The following is a 20,415-nucleotide window of genomic DNA, read 5'->3' on the forward strand; positions in this document are numbered from 1 at the left end:
TGCTAGGGTGACCATGCCTGTAATCTTAATCTGAGAGGCATGTGAGCCTTTTATCCTGCTGATAATCTGCCTGTGTAAAAGGACCTTTAGGGTAGGATCACACTACGGAATGCACTCACGACGGCGCGCCTATCTGACATGATTCTATGGCCAGCAGGATTCCGCGTTCCACCAAAAGAACTGACATGTCCATTCTTTCGGCAGATGGCGGAATTAGCCCGGTCATAGAATGGTGTTTATGGCATGGGCGGATATGCACGCCACCGTGAACGGGTACAAGCGCCGTGATCCGACGGAACTTATCCGTGCGGATTCCGTAGTGTAAACCTATCCTTAGGCAGTAGAAATCCAACCTATCCAATGCTCTTCTCTTCCTGGATCTGCCATCGGGGGAAGAGTTAAAAGGCTTTATATTAGATGGCCAATCCCCCCAGAAGTGATGGATTCAGCATTTATCTAATGTGTTTGGCCAGTTGCACACTTCTTTTCTTAGTACTAATCCCTAGTTTATACTTCTGTAACATCCAAAGTTGCATAGCTGCGGCTCTTCTGCCAGCCATATCTATAAAACCCAATACATCTCTGCTGGCTTGGTGTGCACACAAGAAGCATGAGGTTTACTTTAGTCACCCGATCTAGCAGCACAACACTGCATTTGGGCTAAGCGGTCAACATTATGTAAGGACAGAGCAACGGATTGCAAGTAGAAGCCGGCAGAATAATGAAAGCAGCTCAGGATGTGACACCTGCACTAAGGTTAAGTACACCACTGTATCTGCAATGTTTCTCAGTATTCTATCCTAGCATAACCTGTGCAATGATGGTTTGGAGATATATATATATATATATATATATATATATATATATATATATATATATACTGTATATAAAGTGTATTTTCTTTAGGTGCCATTACTTAAGGCAGCCACCATTAGTCTAAATATCTACTATCTGGATTTAGCTGTGGACAGATGAGTGTGATGTACGTGGACAATACATTCTATTCCTGTTACGTCTTGGTGCTTTATTGTATAACACATAGAATACTCTGTAATGACGTTCATTAACCATCTGATTAATACTCTAGTCCTGCTCTCAGATCAGTCACCATAATAGGTGTGATTTTTACCTATATAAGCACACAGGATCCTTGCTCCTGGCTTTTAGGCCCAATGTTAACTATAGAACAGATACAACTATACACAATACATCATAAACCCTTCATCATCCCCTTTTCCAGCAGTTTCATGCACCCCGCATATTCACACCACTTGTACTGTACCCATTCTGTCCCATATGACAGTAGTTTTCCGATTTAAGAGTATATGTGGTATATGGGATGGACACTTCTTTCATCACTTACTGCTATAGTGCATATTGTCAAAGGAAAAACTAAAACCTAGCTGCTTTCTCCTGGGAACATCTGGTATTACAACTAGCTCCATTTAGTAACTGAGAGGAGAAGAGGTGGTGCCGTTTCAGGAAAGCAGCAGCTATGTTTTCTGCAATCCCCGAGAACCCCTTTAAGATCTTCAGTTATGGCACCTTGTGTTTTATGGTTTAGGTGGCATATAAAAAAAAAATCCTGTAAACAATACAGCATTAAATCTTAAGACAGGCTGTGAAATAGGACACATTGTGCTTCCTTCCTATACACCATACAATAAAATCCTCAAAGAATCATTTCATGATAGCGCCATGTATACTAAGAGAGTAGTCATTCTGCGGTCATGTGGGATCTGAACACTCTACGTTCATGCAGACACTAATCTGACCACAAAGGTTAGTGCTCCAAGATAGGCCCCTGTACACAGATGGGATTAGGATCCCTCCATAGTGAGTGCCCTGTTGCTAAACAGAAAGAACGCCTCTATGTTAGACACCATAGGAGATAAAGGGCCCACAGAACACATTGTAGACATAAATGGACTCTCAAGACCCCATAGAACACAGACTGGGTCAACTTGTAGATGACTTTGCTTTGATCTACCATAAAAAGCAGCAACAAATCTTTTCTCCCATTGCATCTTATAGGCAGGTAGATCGGTGAAAACCATAGGCCGGGTTCCCTCATCCCTAAACATTACTCAGAGTGAGATGTGTACACTGAATATTGTATCCTGACACAGTGAAACATATAGGCCATCTACAAAGAGTGAACCACGAGGAGGTCCAGTAGCTTTGATCACGGAGAGCAAAATGGAAGACCATGGGAGCACGAAATACGAGACTCAAACTGGAGAAGCACCGTAAATCCTGGCGATGGATGATGCGTCAGCTGTGGTCAGGCCATACAGGCCAACTCTCCTGTGGCACCAATGGTTGGTGATTAACTGTTTATGCCAAACAGATTTTCCTGCATCCAAAAGACTCTTGTTTTTAGTGTCTAAATCACTTATTCAGGCTTGTCCGGTCTGTATTTTGTCTGAAAACCAAATGGTGGCCTCGGAAAAGGGCTACGAGCGGTGGCATGTGAGGCTATTGTGTCCGCCAGCCCAAAGCTCTTCACCAGTCACTGATGAGACTTACCCTGTACTTCCAGGATGTAGAACGAGAACACAGAAAAGAGTCTATGGTTTCCACAACCTATCACAGCAATTCCCTTTGAAAAACCTTATCGATTTCAATAGTGACTTTTGGGATAGTACTTTGTGCTTCCAAAAAAAGGAGCTGAGTCAAGGATTTCGAGAGCAAAGTCCCTCTGGCAATGAGAAGACGCTGAATACTGTAGATCCTATGATGTAGCTGGAAATCCAATCTTATGTTGGGGGGGGAAAGTAAGTAGAATGGTGTTGGGGGTGCTTGGCCCTTAGTAAGTGAAGTGAATACAAACAGAGCAGATAACAGAGGTGGTGGCTGTAGTATTACTGGGCCCATTCCCTGCACTATATTAATACTTCCCTCATGGTAGATTTACAGTGTATCCAGTAATAAGTGTCCTCTCCACATGTTCCTTCTGCAAATTCTCAGTCTATACCTGTGTGTTAGTGTGAAGGAAATGATCATTTACAGGTCGGAGTGCATCTTTGTAACGTTTCCCCCATTCCATTTATCTATAAGAAGTTTTGCATCAGTGCTGTGTGTACTAAAAACATGTAAAAGTGACATTTTCTAATGCTGTACATGTCAAAACTAGAAGATCAGTGCAATAGTAAAAACAGCCACCGGCACCAGCCAAAAGCATTAGAAAATCCTATATCCCCTTGTTTAGTCCTGGCCCAGCAATACGATTTACGAGAGGGCGGCCAAAGCCACTGCGTCCTTAGATGAGCTCTATACTAGATGTGGCGCCAGCTTGGTTCAGTATATATGGTGTTGCACAGTCCCTTGTTTGTCTGTGTGGCAGCATCATGAGTGGTGGCTGTTGATCAGCCCCCGGAGCTGCTTGGCCACGGTCTCTATCAGCTTCTGCTTGTCCCGTTCGTTCTTTCGGAACTGAGCGAAGACGTTGCTCTTCCTGCTGGGATCTTTCATCCTGTAGAAGGAAAACACAGCTGATGAGAACATCAGGGAACGATTGGAGACACTGCTTGTAGGTGGCTAGGACGCAGCATGCTCTTAGGGAGATGTTAGAATGGGTTGGCCAAAAGCAGAGGAAGTGATAAGACATAGCACTCATAAAGATACACCAAGACTGTTCCAGTATTAAAAACTTACAACTCATAACTACTCCTAGAAGAGTATTAAAAGTTCCCTGGATGCAAAGTTTTGAGGTGTATCTTAGGTGTCTTATGTTTTGAAAAATTCCAAGATTCACAAACACAAAATAAATAAAACACGTCCTAAAAAATGTCAAACGTGGATACTGTACAGTCACTTAAAAGGTAACTATCAGCAGGTTAGACAAATCTAACCTGCTGATATGTCCCTATTGCACAGTAGATGCTTAGGAGGAAGGTTTGTGTGTTATCTTCCTCTTCTGGACCATTCCCAAGCAGTCATTTGCTCCACGATCCGTGAGACTGTTCAGAGTGCTGCCCCACCCCCATAGTGCCAATTCGCCCCCGGCCTGCTCCAGATTGGCGCTCCTAACTGGTGCCCCAGTGCTCCTAACAGTCTTGCCAGACCATGAAGCAAATAACTAAGTGCATGGGATCCCTTCCTCCTCGGCATCTCCTGGGCAATAAGGACACATCAGCAGGTTAGAGTCGCCTAACAACAACTTGGTGTGACTGCGCAGCATTTGATTACTGGTGGCTGAAGAAATTGGATGGATCAAGGATCAAACATGGCCTCTACAAATAACACTTCATATGTTATATAGGATGCCACATCCATATCATGGGGAGCTTTCATCTATGTAATGTATTCTGTAAAAGAAGAAGTGTGCCCCAGCCGTGTTATATGGACACAGATAGACATGATCATCACACCAGTCTGTTAGATAACATGCAGGCAGGCAGTGCAAACCTGTACCACCATGTATACAACCTATGTCCACCTAACAATAATAGGGAATGAGTGGCCAATAGCCACAAAGTGAACGTGTCGCCCTCTCTGCCACAGGCTTTGTAATAGACAGCCATCAGTTACACATTCTCTGCTCTGTTTAGTAGATTAAAGTGGTTGTCCACCAAAGATATTTTTCTTTCAAATCAACTGGTGCCAGAAAGTGCCAGAGATTTGTAGTTTACTTCTCTTTCAATAGTTTTTATTAAGAGTTTTTCAAGAAATTTGTACAACAGTACAATTCTGTATACATCAAAACAAAAGAAAAACAAAAGTGTATGCTTTAGATGATATTTGTAATCTACTTCTATTAAAAAAAAAAAATCTCAAGTCTTCCAGTACTTATCAGCTGCTGTATGCCTCACAGGACGTGGTGTATTTTCTCCAGTCTGGAGAGCAGAAGTTTTCTATGGGGATTTGCTGCTGCTATGGACAGTTCCTGACATGGACAGAGGTGGCAGCAGAGAGTACTGTGTCAGACTGGAGAGAAAACACCACTTCCTGCAGGACATACAGCAGCTGATAAGTAGAGATGAGTGAACCTTAAGCATGCTCAAGTTCATCCAAACCTGAGCATTAGGCATTTGATTAGCGGTGGCTGCTGAACTTGGATAAAGCCCTAAGGCTATGTAGAAAACATGGATATAGCCAATGACTATATCCATGTTTTCCAGACAACCTTAGAGCTTTATCCAACTTCAGCAGCCGCCACTAATCAAATGCCGAATGCTCAGGTTTGGATGAACTTGAGCATGCTTAAGGTTCACTCATCTCTACTCATAAGTAATGGAAAATGTTGTAAATTATGAATCTCTGGCACCAGTTGATTTGAAAGGAAATTTTTTGGGTGGACAACCCCTTTAAGCATTACATGGTGACATTCATCCTACATGTTCTCTGTATAAGCTGATGTATACTGAGACTGTGTGGCTGCCTGTATACAGCCCCAATGTAACAGCCTTCAAGTGTTTAGCTTTCCATAAGGCTTCAGTTGCTGTCAGCTATTCCTAATGGACTTTCCATATACACATGTGCTCAGTTTGACATGCATGGAGTATCTTTCTTAGGTACAACACTGCCCTGACTGATGATGGTGGTGGGAGGAAGGAGGATGGATCCCAACTACCATCAGGAGGACTCCAGGCCATGCTGAGCCTAGTAGTACCACACAACATACAGAACATCCAGTCTCACAAATAAATATACATGGAAAACAAAATGTAAGGTTTAGTAGTGAATGAGCGGACATGGGATCCAGGCTTGTACACTGCAGCAATCCAGTTATATTAGAGTTATACTTACAGGCGGTGTATCCTGTACCAGGAGGAAATCACCATGGAGGGGAAAAACATGAAACCAAAGTAAATGTGATGTATGTGATCACAGGATGAGGAGATACGGAGAGGATCAGTCAACTCTCACTAATAACACTAAGCTGATGCCAGAAAGTGCAATGGTGGAAAGTGTGTCACAAGCTGAAAATGTATACCACACAAGGGAGATCATAGAAATATGATTAGGAGATAGGAGATAGGAGATAGATAGATAGGAGATAGGAGATAGATAGATAGGAGATAGATAGATAGATAGATAGATAGATAATAGATAGATAGATAGATAGATAGATAGATAGATAGATAGATAGATAGATAGATAGGAGATAGATAAATAAATAGATAGATAGATAGATAGATAGGAGATAGATAAATAAATAGATAGGAGATAGATAGATAGGAGATAGATAAATAAATAAATAGATAGGAGATAGATAGATAGTGAGGTTAGAAAAAGAAGAAAACATGAGTGACAATAAAGGGAAGAAGTGGATGGTGAGTTATGTAGGTGGAAGGGAAGGTTAAGTAAAGTTTGTGTGTTATAGAGGAGGAAAAGACAAAAGACAGCTAAGTAACACGTAATGGACAGGAAAGTAAGAAAATGTCAGGAGGAAGAAGGAAAAGTTATGCACAGAGGTGGGGGGAGGAAAGGAAGGAATAAGGTGATGGTGAAGAAACATAAGGTAAGGGAGGAATGAAGCAACAATGGTCAAGGAAAGGTAAGGGAGGAATAGTATGATGAAAAAGGAAAGGTAAGGGAGGAATGAAATGTTTGTGGAGGAGGAGAGGTAAGTGAGGAATTAAGTCATGGTGGAGAAGGAGAAGTAAGGAAGGAATGAAGTGTCAGTGGAGAAGAGGAGGAAAGGGGGCAATGGCATGTCTGTGGAGGAGGAGAGGTAAGGGAGGAATGAAGTACCAGTGAAGGAGGAGAGGGAAGGGAGGAATGACATGTCGGTGGAGGAGGAGAGGTAAGCAAGGAATGAAGTGTCGGTGGAGAAGGAGTGGTAAGGGAGGAATAGAGTGATGGTGGAGAAGAAAATGTACGGGAGGAATGAGATGTCGATGGAGGAGGAGAAGTAATGGAAGGAATAAAGTGTCAGTAGATGAGAAAAGGAAAGGGAGGAATGAAATGTCAGTGGAGGAGGAGAGGTACGGGAGGAAAAGAGTGATGGTGGAGAAGGAGAGGTAAGGGAGGAATGAAGTGTCTGTGGAAGAGGAGAGGTAAGGGAGGAATGAAGTGTCTGTGGAAGAGGAGAGGTTAAGGAGAAATTAAGTGTCTGTGGAAGAGGAAAGGTAAAGGAGAAATGAAGTGTTGGTGGGGAAGGAGAGGTAAGGGAGGAATGAAGTCATGGTCAGGAAGGAGAAGTAAGGAAGGAATAGAGTAATGGTGGAGGAGGAGAGGTAAGGGACAAATTAAGTGTCGCTGGAGAAAGAGACGTGAGGGAGGGAGGAATAGAGTGATGATGGAGAAGAAAAGGTAAGGAAGAAATGAAATGTCGGTGGAGGAGAAGAGGAAAGGGAGAAATGACATGTTGGTGGAGGAAGAGAGGTAAGGAAGAAATGAAGTACCAGTGAAGGAGGAGAGGGAAGGGAGGAATGAAATGTCGGTGGAGAGAGAGAGGGAGGAATGAAGTGTTGTTGGAGGAGGAGAGGTAATGGAAGGAATGAAGTGTCAGTGGAGGAAGAGAGGTAAGGGAGGAATGAAATGTCTGAGAACAGGAAAGGGAGAAATGAAGTGTCGCGGAGGCGGAGATGTAAGGGAGGAATAAAGTATCAGAGTAGAAGAGGAAAGGGAGGAATGACATGCCAGTGGAGGAGATGTAAGGGAGGAATGAAATGTCAGTGGAGGAGGAGATGTAAGGAAGGAATAAAGTGATGGTGGAGAAGTGGGGGAGGACAGGTAAGGGAGGAATGAAATGTCGGTGGAGGAGGAGAGGTAAGGAAGGAATAAAGTGTTGGGGAGGAGAGGTAAGGGAGGAATGAAGTGCCTGGGGGAGGAGGAGAGCTAAGGGAGGAATGAAGTGCTGGGGGAGGAGGAGAGCTAAGGGAGGAATGAAATGTCGGTGGAGGAGGAGAGGTAAGGAAGGAATAAAGTGTTGGGGAGGAGAGGTAAGGGAGGAATGAAGTGCTGGGGGAGGAGGAGAGCTAAGGGAGGAATGAAGGGTCGTGAAGGAGGAGAGGTAAGGAGGAGGAGAAGAGTGATGGTGGGGAAATAAGTGATGAAGGGGAACAGAGGGTAAAGTACTGTCATTGATGAGAAGTACAGGGGCCAGAATTTATTTTCTATTTGTCTGAAGGTGCATGTTCAACTATCCGATCCCCCACAGCTCATGTGCCAATTTCTCTTGGTCCTGGTACTTGTTGACAATTACTTGTTGACTGCTCACTTAGCCAATCACTGGCCATAGCAGTGTCCCACCTTAGTAACTGGCAGAGTTGGCTACTTTAAAGTGACTATAAATTAGTGTCCAGGTACATCAGATGGCCACATATATTCACATACTATACACTATGTACCCCGGGCCAGCAGACGCCCCCTGTACACTATAAAGTACAGTGTAAGGAAAGCCCTAAGCGAGAACACCTCTGGCGGTGTATGTTCTTGGCCACATGTCAGGGTGTCTGCACGACAATGAGAGCCTCGGGATCATGCAGTATAACATGAACCCACTAGATAAGCTTGAGATTCTGAAGAAATATGACACAGCGGAGCAGGGTCACGGCCATGTCTCCACATATGACACATGAACAGGTGGAATAACCAGACCTTTCTATCATAGCACAGGAAGGTCATGTACACCATGATATATAGTATCTGCCCGAGGGAACGTTCCTCCACCCACTGACTTATGAGCACATACAGCACACTATGTACCAGAGAAGACAGGATGATTCTGGGCCTGTCACCGTCTACAATCCCGCTTCCCCCTGTAGCCATTACTCAGCAGGGTGTCATTGACTGGTGCGGTAACCTGATTAACCGTACACAGTGAGGAGACACGGGACTGTTCTACTCTGATAATGTGCCCTGTCCACGGCTCCTCACACACCGTTTGTCACCATTATTATTGACTTCATTGCCCAGGACCTCAGGGTAGAACTTACTTCTCCAGTAAAGTGAGTGCGGTGGTGGGGTTGACACGCAGGTATTTACAGTTGGGTTGCCCATAGTCTGCCAGGTACGTTGACCAGTCCCATTTAATGAAGAGATCCAATAGCTGTAGAGAGGGGGGAAAAAAAGAGATACCATAAATACAGGGCACCATAAGCATATACTAGTCCCTCAACTCTGGATAGCACCACTCCTATAACCATCACCACAGAGATCCCACTACTATATACCAAAAGCTCTGAAACATGTTCCCCTATATCCATGAGCATAGACAGTACATACTCCCCCTATATCCATGAGCATGGACAGTACATACTCCCCCTATATCCATGAGCATGGACAGTACATACTCCCCCTATATCCATGAGCATGGACAGTACATACTCCCCCTATATCCATGAGCATGGACAGTACATACTCCCCCTATATCCATGAGCATGGACAGTACATACTCCCCTATATCCATGAGCATGGACAGTACATATCCCCCTATATCCATCAGCATGGACAGTACATACTCCCCCTATATCCATAAGCATGGACAGTACATACTCCCCCTATATCCATCAGCATGGGCAGTACATACTCCCGCTATATTCATCAGCATGGATAGTACATACTCCCCTATATCCATCAGCATGGGCAGTACATACTCCCGCTATATCCATCAGCATGGACAGTACATACTCCCCTATATCCATCAGCATAGGCAGTACATACTCCACTACACCTCCATTGCACAGCATTAAACCTTATTAATGCAGTATTTCCATCTGAGCTTGTTACCCCCTATCCTATGGATAGCTGATCGCAGAGGATTTGCCATCTGGGACCCCCATGATCATGAGAACAGGGACACGATTAACAGTCTACTCAAAGCACCTGCATAGCCGCCTTGGCCAAAAATCCATTAATTCTCTATGGGGGCGCTGTATTCAAAAGTGTTCTGAGACTCCAGGAGAGTGAATACGGTGCAGGTGCACTCACCCGATCAGGGTGACTGTGGTACAGGGCTAAGAGTGCTGGTAAGGTCCAAGATGATGGTAAAGAGGTGACCCTGCTATGTGACTATAAGGGACTAGATACTGTTTTGTACTATTGTGGTCAGGGTCACACTATGTGATCTAGGTAATGTCCAAGATGATTGGTGACCCTATGTTATGTGGATATGGGGGAGCAGATACTATGGGAAGTCATGTGGTCAGGGTTAGAGGTGCAGGTGCTGTATTTAAGGGAACACCTCTCTTCCTATTACTACAGTGTCCACTCCCATATACCATGCCAAATAGGGGCCACAATCGTGCACATACGCTGCTCGCCTAAAGGCTCTATCACACAAAACTATTATTGGCTGTATTCGGCGGATATCGGCCATTACGGCCCATAATTGTCTTGTGTAACAGAAGGCAAGTATCAGCCGACATGAACGATGTCGGCTGATCGTTGCAAGACTGTTGAAAGACAAACGACTAATATAGCAGCATATATTATGGGGTGCCCGGACGATCTTGCAATCACCCAGGCAGCAACCCGCGCCCGTCCCCGGACTCACCCGCTCGCTGCCGACGTGTGTAATAGCAACGGCAGCGAGCTAGAAACAAGGAGCAAACAAACGTTGACAGTGCCCGCTTCCTCCTCCCAGTCCCCCGTGTAATAGGGGCTTTATACCACACTGGGTCACATCACCATAGACAACACCTGATCTCATGTCCTTTACTGTACACAATCCCCATGCTTGGGGTAATCAGACTGGAGATTATTTAATAGAAGTAAATTACAAATCTCTGGCACCAGTTGATTTAAATGGGGAAATAAATTGGTGAACTCCCTCTTTAATGCAGTTTATACAGTAGGCAGAGGGGTAGGCTCCTAGTGGGTAAGAATCCAGCACATATAACAATAACTCCGCATGTGGAAGACTGAATAATCCACATAAACTTTTCACCTTCCAAGTGTGTGTGTGTGTGTATATATATATATATATATATATATATATATATATATATATATATATATATATATATATATACAGTAAAAACATCCTAAACCCCAAGTGCACAGGCATGTAAAGTGTCACGGGAGCTGGAGAATTCCAGTCTGTACCTTCTGGGGAAGATTCCACAACTAAATATGCAAATAGTATTAATTCTTTCAGGCCTGCCGTCTCCAGCCGCACTCGGGGCCCATACATCAAACGTGACGGCGCACACACTCAGCACACACAGCTATTCACCCAAATCCTATTGGAGTAGAGGATTAACATAGCAGCTCTGGATGGCTGGATGAGACTGGCTGTCAGTCACCCGCAAAATGCCAAGAAGCCAGAGCCGGACTGATGATGGACACCTCATAGAAGGGTCGGCTGACCGGCAGGGATGTGCCAAGGTTAGAGGCTACGTAATACAGCGTGCGGGAAGGGCGCGGGTCTCCGTAATAAATGTATGATAGGAGAAGATGAGAAGTCAATGTGAGGACACATAGGGATGGTCACTAGGAGCCCTGCACACTACATATCAATGTATATACATCTCACAGGACCCTGCACACTACATATCAATGTATATACATCTCACAGGACCCTGCACACTACATATCAATGTATATACATCTCACAGGGCCCTGCACACTACAGATCACTGTATATACATCTCACAGGACCCTGCACACTACAGATCACTGTATATACATCTCACAGGGCCCTGCACACTACAGATCACTGTATATACATCTCACAGGAGCCTGCACACTACAGATCACTGTATATATACATCTCACGGGACCCTGCACACTACAGATCACTGTATATACATCTCACAGGGCCCTGCACACTACAGATCACTGTATATATACGTCTCACGGGGCCCTGCACACTACAGATCACTGTATATATACATCTCATGGGACCCTGCACACTACAGATCACTGTATATATACATCTCATGGGACCCTGCACACTACAGATCACTGTATATATACATCTCACAGGATCCTGCACACTACAGATCACCCTATATACATCTCACATGACCCTGCACACTACAGATCACTGTATATATACATCTCACAGGACCCTGCACACTACAGATCACTGTATATATACATCTCACAGGGGCCTGCACACTACAGATCACTGTATATATACATCTCACAGGGCCCTGCACACTACAGATCACTATATACATCTCACAGGATCCTGCAACTACAGATAACTATATACATCTCACGGGGCCCTGCACACTACAGATCACTGTATATATACATCTCATGGGACCCTGCACACTACAGATCACTGTATATATACATCTCACAGGATCCTGCACACTACAGATCACCCTATATACATCTCACATGACCCTGCACACTACAGATCACTGTATATATACATCTCACAGGACCCTGCACACTACAGATCACTGTATATATACATCTCACGGGGCCCTGCACACTACAGATCACTGTATATATACATCTCACAGGGGCCTGCACACTACAGATCACTGTATATATACATCTCACAGGATCCTGCAAACTACAGATCACTATATACATCTCACAGGATCCTGCACACTACAGATAACTATATACATCTCACAGGACCCTGCACACTACAGATTACTGTATATATACATCTCACAGGGCCCTGCACACTACAGATCACTCTATATACATCTCACGGGACCCTGCACACTACAGATCACTGTATATATACATCTCACAGGATCCTGCAAACTACAGATCACCCTATATACATCTCACAGGACCCTGCACACTACAGATCACTATATACATCTCACAGGACCCTGCACACTACAGATCACTGTATATATACATCTCACAGGGCCCTGCACACTACAGATCCCTATATACATCTCACAGGACCCTGCACACTACAGATCACTGTATATATACATCTCACAGGATCCTGCAAACTACAGATCACCCTATATACATCTCACAGGACCCTGCACACTACAGATCACTGTATATACATCTCACAGGGCCCTGCACACTACAGATCACTGTATATATATATTTTACAGGATCCTGCACACTACAGATCACTGTTTATACATCTCACAGGGCCCTGCACACTACAGATCACTATATACATCTCACAGGACCCTGCACACTACAGATCACTGTATATATACATCTCACAGGGCCCTGCACACTACAGATCCCTATATACATCTCACAGGACCCTGCACACTACAGATCACTATATACATCTCACAGGACCCTGCACACTACAGATCACTATATACATCTCACAGGACCCTGCACACTACAGATCACTGTATATATACATCTCACAGGGCCCTGCACACTACAGATCCCTATATACATCTCACAGGACCCTGCACACTACAGATCACTGTATATATACATCTCACAGGGCCCTGCACACTACAGATCACTGTATATACATCTCACAGGATCCTGCACACTACAGATCCCTATATACATCTCACAGGGCCCTGCACACTACAGATTACTATATACATCTCACAGGAGCCTGCACACTACAGATAACTATATACATCTCACAGGATCCTGCACACTACAGATCACTGTATATATACATCTCACAGGGCCTGCACACTACAGATTACTATATACATCTCACAGGGCCCTGCACACTACAGATCCCTATATACATCTCACAGGACCCTACACACTACAGATAACTATATACATCTCACAGGACCCTGCACACTACAGATTACTATATACATCTCACAGGACCCTACACACTACAGATAACTATACACATCTCACAAGGCCCTGCACACTACAGATTACTATATACATCTCACAGGACCCTACACACTACAGATAACTATATACATCTCACAGGGGCCTGCACACTACAGATAACTATATACATCTCACAGGGGCCTGCACACTACAGATCCCTATATACATCTCACAGGGCCCTGCACACTACAGATCACTATATACATCTCACAGGGCCCTGCACACTACAGATAACTATACACATCTCACAGGGCCCTGCACACTACAGATTACTATATACATCTCACAGGACCCTACACACTACAGATAACTATATACATCTCACAGGACCCTGCACACTACAGATTACTGTATATATAAATCTCACAGGGCCCTGCACACTACAGATGACCCTATATACATCTCACGGGACCCTGCACACTACGGATAACTTTAAAGACATCCCACAGGGCCCTGCACACTAAGCTTTGGCCTCTGGTACAAGGTATCAGCAGTCATGGACCCCAGCAGAGTCTCCGGTTGCCATGTGCAGTGACAGCACCTGTGCGGCGGTGCAGGGCGGAGGATGTGTGCATATATCTTGCAGCACATGTCTTATAGTTGGGCTGAGTCAGGCCATGCCTCCGTCTTCACCTCTATATGAACTTACACAGTCACCCAGCGCTGAACCTGCTCCCGTGTGTGGAGCGCGTAACAAGTGATTCAACCTCACAGCTGCACCGTGCGGCTAAACGACATATTATCCAGGGACTTTCTAGGAGGAATTTACATAAAGGGAAGGAATATTAATCGGCTGCTGAGAACAAGCAGGCGCAGCGCTTCCCGAGTGACACTGAGCACACATGCGATAGTGCCGGCTAAATATAGAGCCGTCACTAATGCAGTACAGCACACAGATAACTGCAAGCCGCTGCCCTCTGTTATCTGCCATTCCTCTGTCCTAATGATGGAAAGACAATGGCAAAAACGAGAAATATTCTAGACCAAAAAGTCTGCTTCTGCATCTTGTAAGATCCCAGGTTATCCGGCAACACAGTGCCGGAAGATCGGAAAATTGTATGAGGAAATCAGACTCCTATAAGCCTCCGGAATAAGGAGAGATGTGGATCTGTAAAGGGGGACATTTAGGGCCCTCATAGTGCAAGGGAACAGTACTAACCTCTAAGCCAATCCCATGCCCCAACATGAGAGTGAGGGAACAGAACTAACCTCAGAGCCAACCCCATGCCCCAACATGAGTGCGAGGGAACAGTACTAACCTCCGAGCCAACCCCATGCCCCAACATGAGTGCGAGGGGACAGTACTAACCTCTAAGCCAATCCCATGCCCCAACATGAGTGCGAGGGGACAGTACTAACCTCCGAGCCAACCCCATAACCCAAAATGAGTGCGAGGGAACAGTACTAACCTCCTAGGCAACCGCATGCCCCAACAGAAGTGTGAAATAACGGTACTAACCTCCAAGCCAACCCCATGCCCCAACATGAGTGCGAGCGGACAGTACTAACCTCTAAGCCAATCCCATGCCCCAACATGAGTGTGAGGGAACAGTACTAACCTCCGAGCCTACCCCATGCCCCAACATGAGTGCAAGGGGACAGTACTAACCTCCGAGCCAACCCCATGCCCCAACATGAGTGTGAGGGGACTGTACTAACCTCTAAGCCAATCCCATGCCCCAACATGAGTGCGAGGTAGCAGTACTAACCTCCGAGCCTACCCCATGCCCCAACATGAGTGCAAGGGAACAGTACTAACCTCCGAGCCAACCCCATGCCCCAACATGAGTGCAAGGGAACAGTACTAACCTCCGAGCCAACCCCATGCCGCAACATGAGTGCGATGGAACAGTACTAACCTCTAAGCCAACCCCATGCCCCAACATGAGTGTGAGGAACAGTACTAACCTCCGAGCCAACCCCATGCCCCAACATGAGTGTGAGAGAACAGTACTAACCTCCGAGCCAACCCCATAACCCAAAATGAGTGCGAGGGAACAGTACTAACCTCCTAGGCAACCGCATGCCCCAACAGAAGTGTGAAATAACGGTACTAACCTCCAAGCCAACCCCATGCCTCAACATGAGTGCGAGGGAACAGTACTAACCTCTAAGCCAACCCCATGCCCCAACATGAGTGCGAGGGAACAGTACTAACCTCCGAGCCAACCCCATGCCCCAACATGAGTGCGAGGGAACAGTACTAACCTCTAAGCCAACCCCATGCCCCAACATAAGTGCGAGGGAACAGTACTAACCTCCGAGCCATCCCCCAACACGAGTATAAAGGATGCCAAATGGTGGTGGAGTAGTGATTGCTAACAAGTAAACTTCACAATATTTTACACCTGTGAGAGTAGGCCAGCTTTGGAGGAGACCCCAAAATCCTCGGCTATATGTAATACACGGCAATGAATGAGTGGATGAGTATTGGACAGGTCACTGACACCAGCTCAGCCACAACACTCTTGCCCAGATTACACAGGCCTCCATAGAGTATGCAGCTGCTGACCTTTACAGCTCAAGTTAAGGAGTCAGTGCTCAGGTAGATGTGAACATAGCCTGAAGTCCTGGCAGAGTGCGAAAAGGTGAAAATAAGGGAGCAGCCACCTGTCCTGTAAACGTCAACATACCGGTGTCAGCTATACATTCCTGGGGCTGCACCTACGTAATCTACACCAAGCCAGGAATGTGGTGGCCGCCACCTGGCGATAGGTGCTACTATATGTTCCCTCCATGTAATGCACCCTCTGAACCATGATATAGAATAATATTATGACACATAGTGATATGGAGCTTGCTGCTATAACCTCGGTATCTCCTGTATATAATTATATATTTACCACTGGTATAACCTGGGTATCTCCTGTATATAATTATATATGTACAGCTGGTATAACCTGGGTATATATTGTATATAATTATATATGTACAGCTGGTATAACCTGGGTATATATTGTATATAATTATATATGTACAACTGGTATAACCTGGGTATATACTGTATATAATTATATATGTACAGCTGGTATAACCTGGGGATCTCCTGTATATAATTATATATGTACAGCTGGTATAACCTGGGTATATACTGTATATAATTATATATGTACAGCTGGTATAACCTGGTCATCTCCTGTATATAATTATATATGTACAGCTGGTATAACCTGGGGATCTCCTGTATATAATTATATATGTACAGCTGGTATAACCTGGGTATGTCCTGTATATATGTGTGTACAGCTGGTAAACACTATTATACATCACCTGTATACAGACCTAATACAATATAACATGTGCAATATTATGCCCTGACCACTAGAGGCACTGTAACTGCTAAGTATCTATAAAGTAATATAAAAACATCATTATGGCGACAATAGAAGTAGTAACACAGTGGTAATGCAGCTCACTCTCACATTATGAATATTGTAGAGGGGGTTGTTTGTGATGTTAGACATAATATCATCAGAGCGGACGTGTGATTTTCTGGTAATATACAGAGCGGGGCAAGTTCCCAGTATTCTCCAGAAGAGTTCATTTTAGTTACAGCGGGTTGCAGAGAGGCCAGGATTATACAGCGGAGCGGCTGCTGCACTATGTCAGGCTAAACTCTGGATGGCCTCATACATGTAATACTTCATACGCTGTCACTGAGTACAGAACGTACAGCAGGCTGGGAATGCGCCTCCATGCCTCTGAGCTGGTGCAAGGGGACAGCACCAAAGCCAGGAGGATTATGGGAAGCGAAGGGTATGAGAGGCTAAAGAAGGTGAGCAGATACATGAGCCACATAGACTAAATCCTTGTTCGCCAAAATTTGTTGAAAGAGTGTAAAATTATGTCTTATGTGACAAGTTACTCATTCCCAGCGTTGTGCACTCTTTCTTGGTCCCCAGCATGGCTCCTCATCTCCACTCCTGGTCCCCAGCATGGCTCCTCATCTCCACTCCTGGTCCCCAGCATGGCTCCTCATCTCCACTCCTGGTCCCCAGCATGGCTCCTCATCTCCACTCCTGGTCCCCAGCATGGCTCCTCATCTCCACTCCTGGTCCCCAGCATGGCTCCTCATCTCCACTCCTGGTCCCCAGCATGGCTCCTCATCTCCACTCCTGGTCCCCAGCATGGCTCCTCATCTCCACTCCTGGTCCCAAGCATGGCTCCTCATCTCCACTCCTGGTCCCCAGCATGGCTCCTCATCTCCACTCCTGGTCCCCAGCATGGCTCCTCATCTCCACTCCTGGTGCCCAGCATGGCTCCTCATCTCCACTCCTGGTGCCCACCATGGCTCCTCATCTCCACTCCTGGTGCCCACCATGGCTCCTCATCTCCACTCCTGGTGCCCACCATGGCTCCTCATCTCCACTCCTGGTGCCCACCATGGCTCCTCATCTCCACTCCTGATCCCCAGCATGGCTCCTCATCTCTACTCCTGGTCCCCAGCATGGCTCCTCATCTCTACTCCTGGGCCCCAGCATGACTCCTCATCTCCACTCCTGGGCCCCAGCATGGCTCCTCATCTCCACTCCTGGGCCCCAGCATGGCTCCTCATCTGACTCCTGGTGCCCAGCATGGCTCCTCATTTCACTCCTGGTGCCCAGCATGGCTCCTCATTTCACTCCTGGTTCCCAGCATGGCTCCTCATCTCACTTCTGGTCCCCAGCATGGCTCCTCATCTCACTTCTGGTCCCCAGCATGGCTCCTCATCTCCATTCCTGGTCCCCAGCATGGCTCCTCATCTCCATTCCTGGTCTTCAGTATGGTTCCTCATCACACTCCTGGTCTCAGGGTGGCTTCTCATCTTACTCCTGGTCTTCAGCATGGCTCCCCATCTTACTCTTGGCACCCAGCATGGCTTCTCATCTTAATCCTGTTGCTCAGCAGGTCTCTGCATCTCACTCTTGGTCCCCAGCATGGCTCCTCATCTCGCTTATGGTCTCCAGCATGGCTCCACATCTCGCTTAAGGTCCCCAGCATGACTAATCTCACTCTTGGTCTCCAGCATGGCTTCTCATCTCCACTTCTGGTGCCCGAAATGTCTCCCAATCTCAATCCTGTTCCTCAGCATGGCTCCTCCTCTCACTCTTGGTGCCCATAATGTCTCTGCATCTCACTCCTGGTCCCCAGCATGGCTCCCCAAGTCACTCCTTGTCCCCAGCATGGCTCCTCATCTTACCCCTGGTGTCCACCCAGCAAGGCTCCTCATCGCACTCCTAGTGCCCAGCATGGCTCTATTTATCGGGAGAAAACTTTGATCAGCCTACAGTATAGCAGGACCAATGAACAAACTAGTGTTTCATAAGTACATAATCATAGTTCAGGAATAACATTACATAGTTATACAAAAGCTATACCTTTGAACAGATACTTTCTACGTACAAAGGAACAGTATTATAGTAGTTATATTCCTGTATATAGGAGCAGTATTATTGTAGTTATGCGGTTCAGGGAAGAAACAGAGTGCTGCACCTCACACCTATGGCTGATACTAGTGCCCCTAGGCTAAATAAAAAACACATCAGAATTTTGTGTATGAATTGATCAAGCCATACTGCCCCATGTACCTCGTGCCGGTATCTGATACACATGGGTCCCTACACTAAGTCCACACCGTGCCAGTCAGTGGCCACCAACCCCGCAGGCGTGCACAGCCAGGGAACGGGGGCCATGGGACGGCCCTGCGACCCCCATGCCACAGGACCAGACCCAAAAACACCACACCAGAACCCGGCCAGCACCGCCGGCGGAGAAGGTCGCCCCCAAGCAGCACAAGTCTGGATAAGATATTACACTCACCATAGCTGCAGCAAACAGAATGGGAAAAAACAGGAGGGATTAAAACCATGTGCACTCAGGTGTCTCCTGCTAATTGCGGTCATGTGGGTCTCACCAGGAGGAGTGCAAAACACGGAGAAAAGAGAAACAAAATGCGGTTCAGGGAAGAAACAGAGTGCTGCACCTCACACCTATGGCTGATACTAGTGCCCCTAGGCTAAATAAAAAACACATCAGAATTTTGTGTATGAATTGATCAAGCCATACTGCCCCATGTACCTCGTGCCGGTATCTGATACACATGGGGGCGACCTGCTTGGGGGCGACCTTCTCCGCCGGCGGTGCTGGCCGGGTTCTGGTGTGGTGTTTTTGGGTCTGGTCCTGTGGCATGGGGGTCGCAGGGCCGTCCCATGGCCCCCGTTCCCTGGCTGTGCACGCCTGCGGGGTTGGTGGCCACTGACTGGCACGGTGTGGACTTAGTGTAGGGACCCATGTGTATCAGATACCGGCACGAGGTACATGGGGCAGTATGGCTTGATCAATTCATACACAAAATTCTGATGTGTTTTTTATTTAGCCAAGCGGCACTAGTATCAGCCATAGGTGTGATGTGCAGCACTCTGTTTCTTCCCTGAGCCACATTTTGTTTCTCTCTTTTCTCCGTGTTTTGCACTCCTCCTGGTGAGACCCACATGACCGCAATTAGCAGGAGACACCTGAGTGCACATGGTTTTAATCCCTCCTGTTTTTTTCCCATTCTGTTTGCTGCAGCTATGGTGAGTGTAATTCCTTATCCAGACTTGTGCTGCTTGGGGGCGACCTTCTCCGCCGGCGGTGCTGGCCGGGTTCTGGTGTGGTGTTTTTGGGTCTGGTCCTGTGGCATGGGGGTCGCAGGGCCGTCCCATGGCCCCCGTTCCCTGGCTGTGCACGCCTGCGGGGTTGGTGGCCACTGACTGGCACGGTGTGGACTTAGTGTAGGGACCC

General features: G+C 46.3%; 1 protein-coding gene across 3 annotated transcripts in view; it reads right to left on the reverse strand.

Annotated features, from left to right (window-relative positions):
• Positions 1 to 1,425: 1,425 nt before the first annotated feature.
• EXOC6B (exocyst complex component 6B) overlaps positions 1,426 to 20,415 on the reverse strand; it is a 133,173-nt gene continuing 114,183 nt past the window's right edge. For all 3 annotated transcript variants that reach the window (XM_069977171.1, XM_069977173.1, XM_069977172.1), the window contains 2 exons: positions 8,889 to 9,001; positions 1,426 to 3,475 (listed from right to left, as the gene is read on the reverse strand). In XM_069977171.1, the coding sequence (XP_069833272.1) occupies positions 3,349 to 3,475; positions 8,889 to 9,001 (240 nt within the window). In that variant the 3' untranslated portion in view covers positions 1,426 to 3,348. The remainder of the gene's footprint in view (positions 3,476 to 8,888; positions 9,002 to 20,415) is intronic.

The sequence above is a fragment of the Dendropsophus ebraccatus genome, chromosome 7, assembly GCF_027789765.1.
Source record: "Dendropsophus ebraccatus isolate aDenEbr1 chromosome 7, aDenEbr1.pat, whole genome shotgun sequence".
NCBI lineage: Eukaryota > Metazoa > Chordata > Amphibia > Anura > Hylidae > Dendropsophus > Dendropsophus ebraccatus.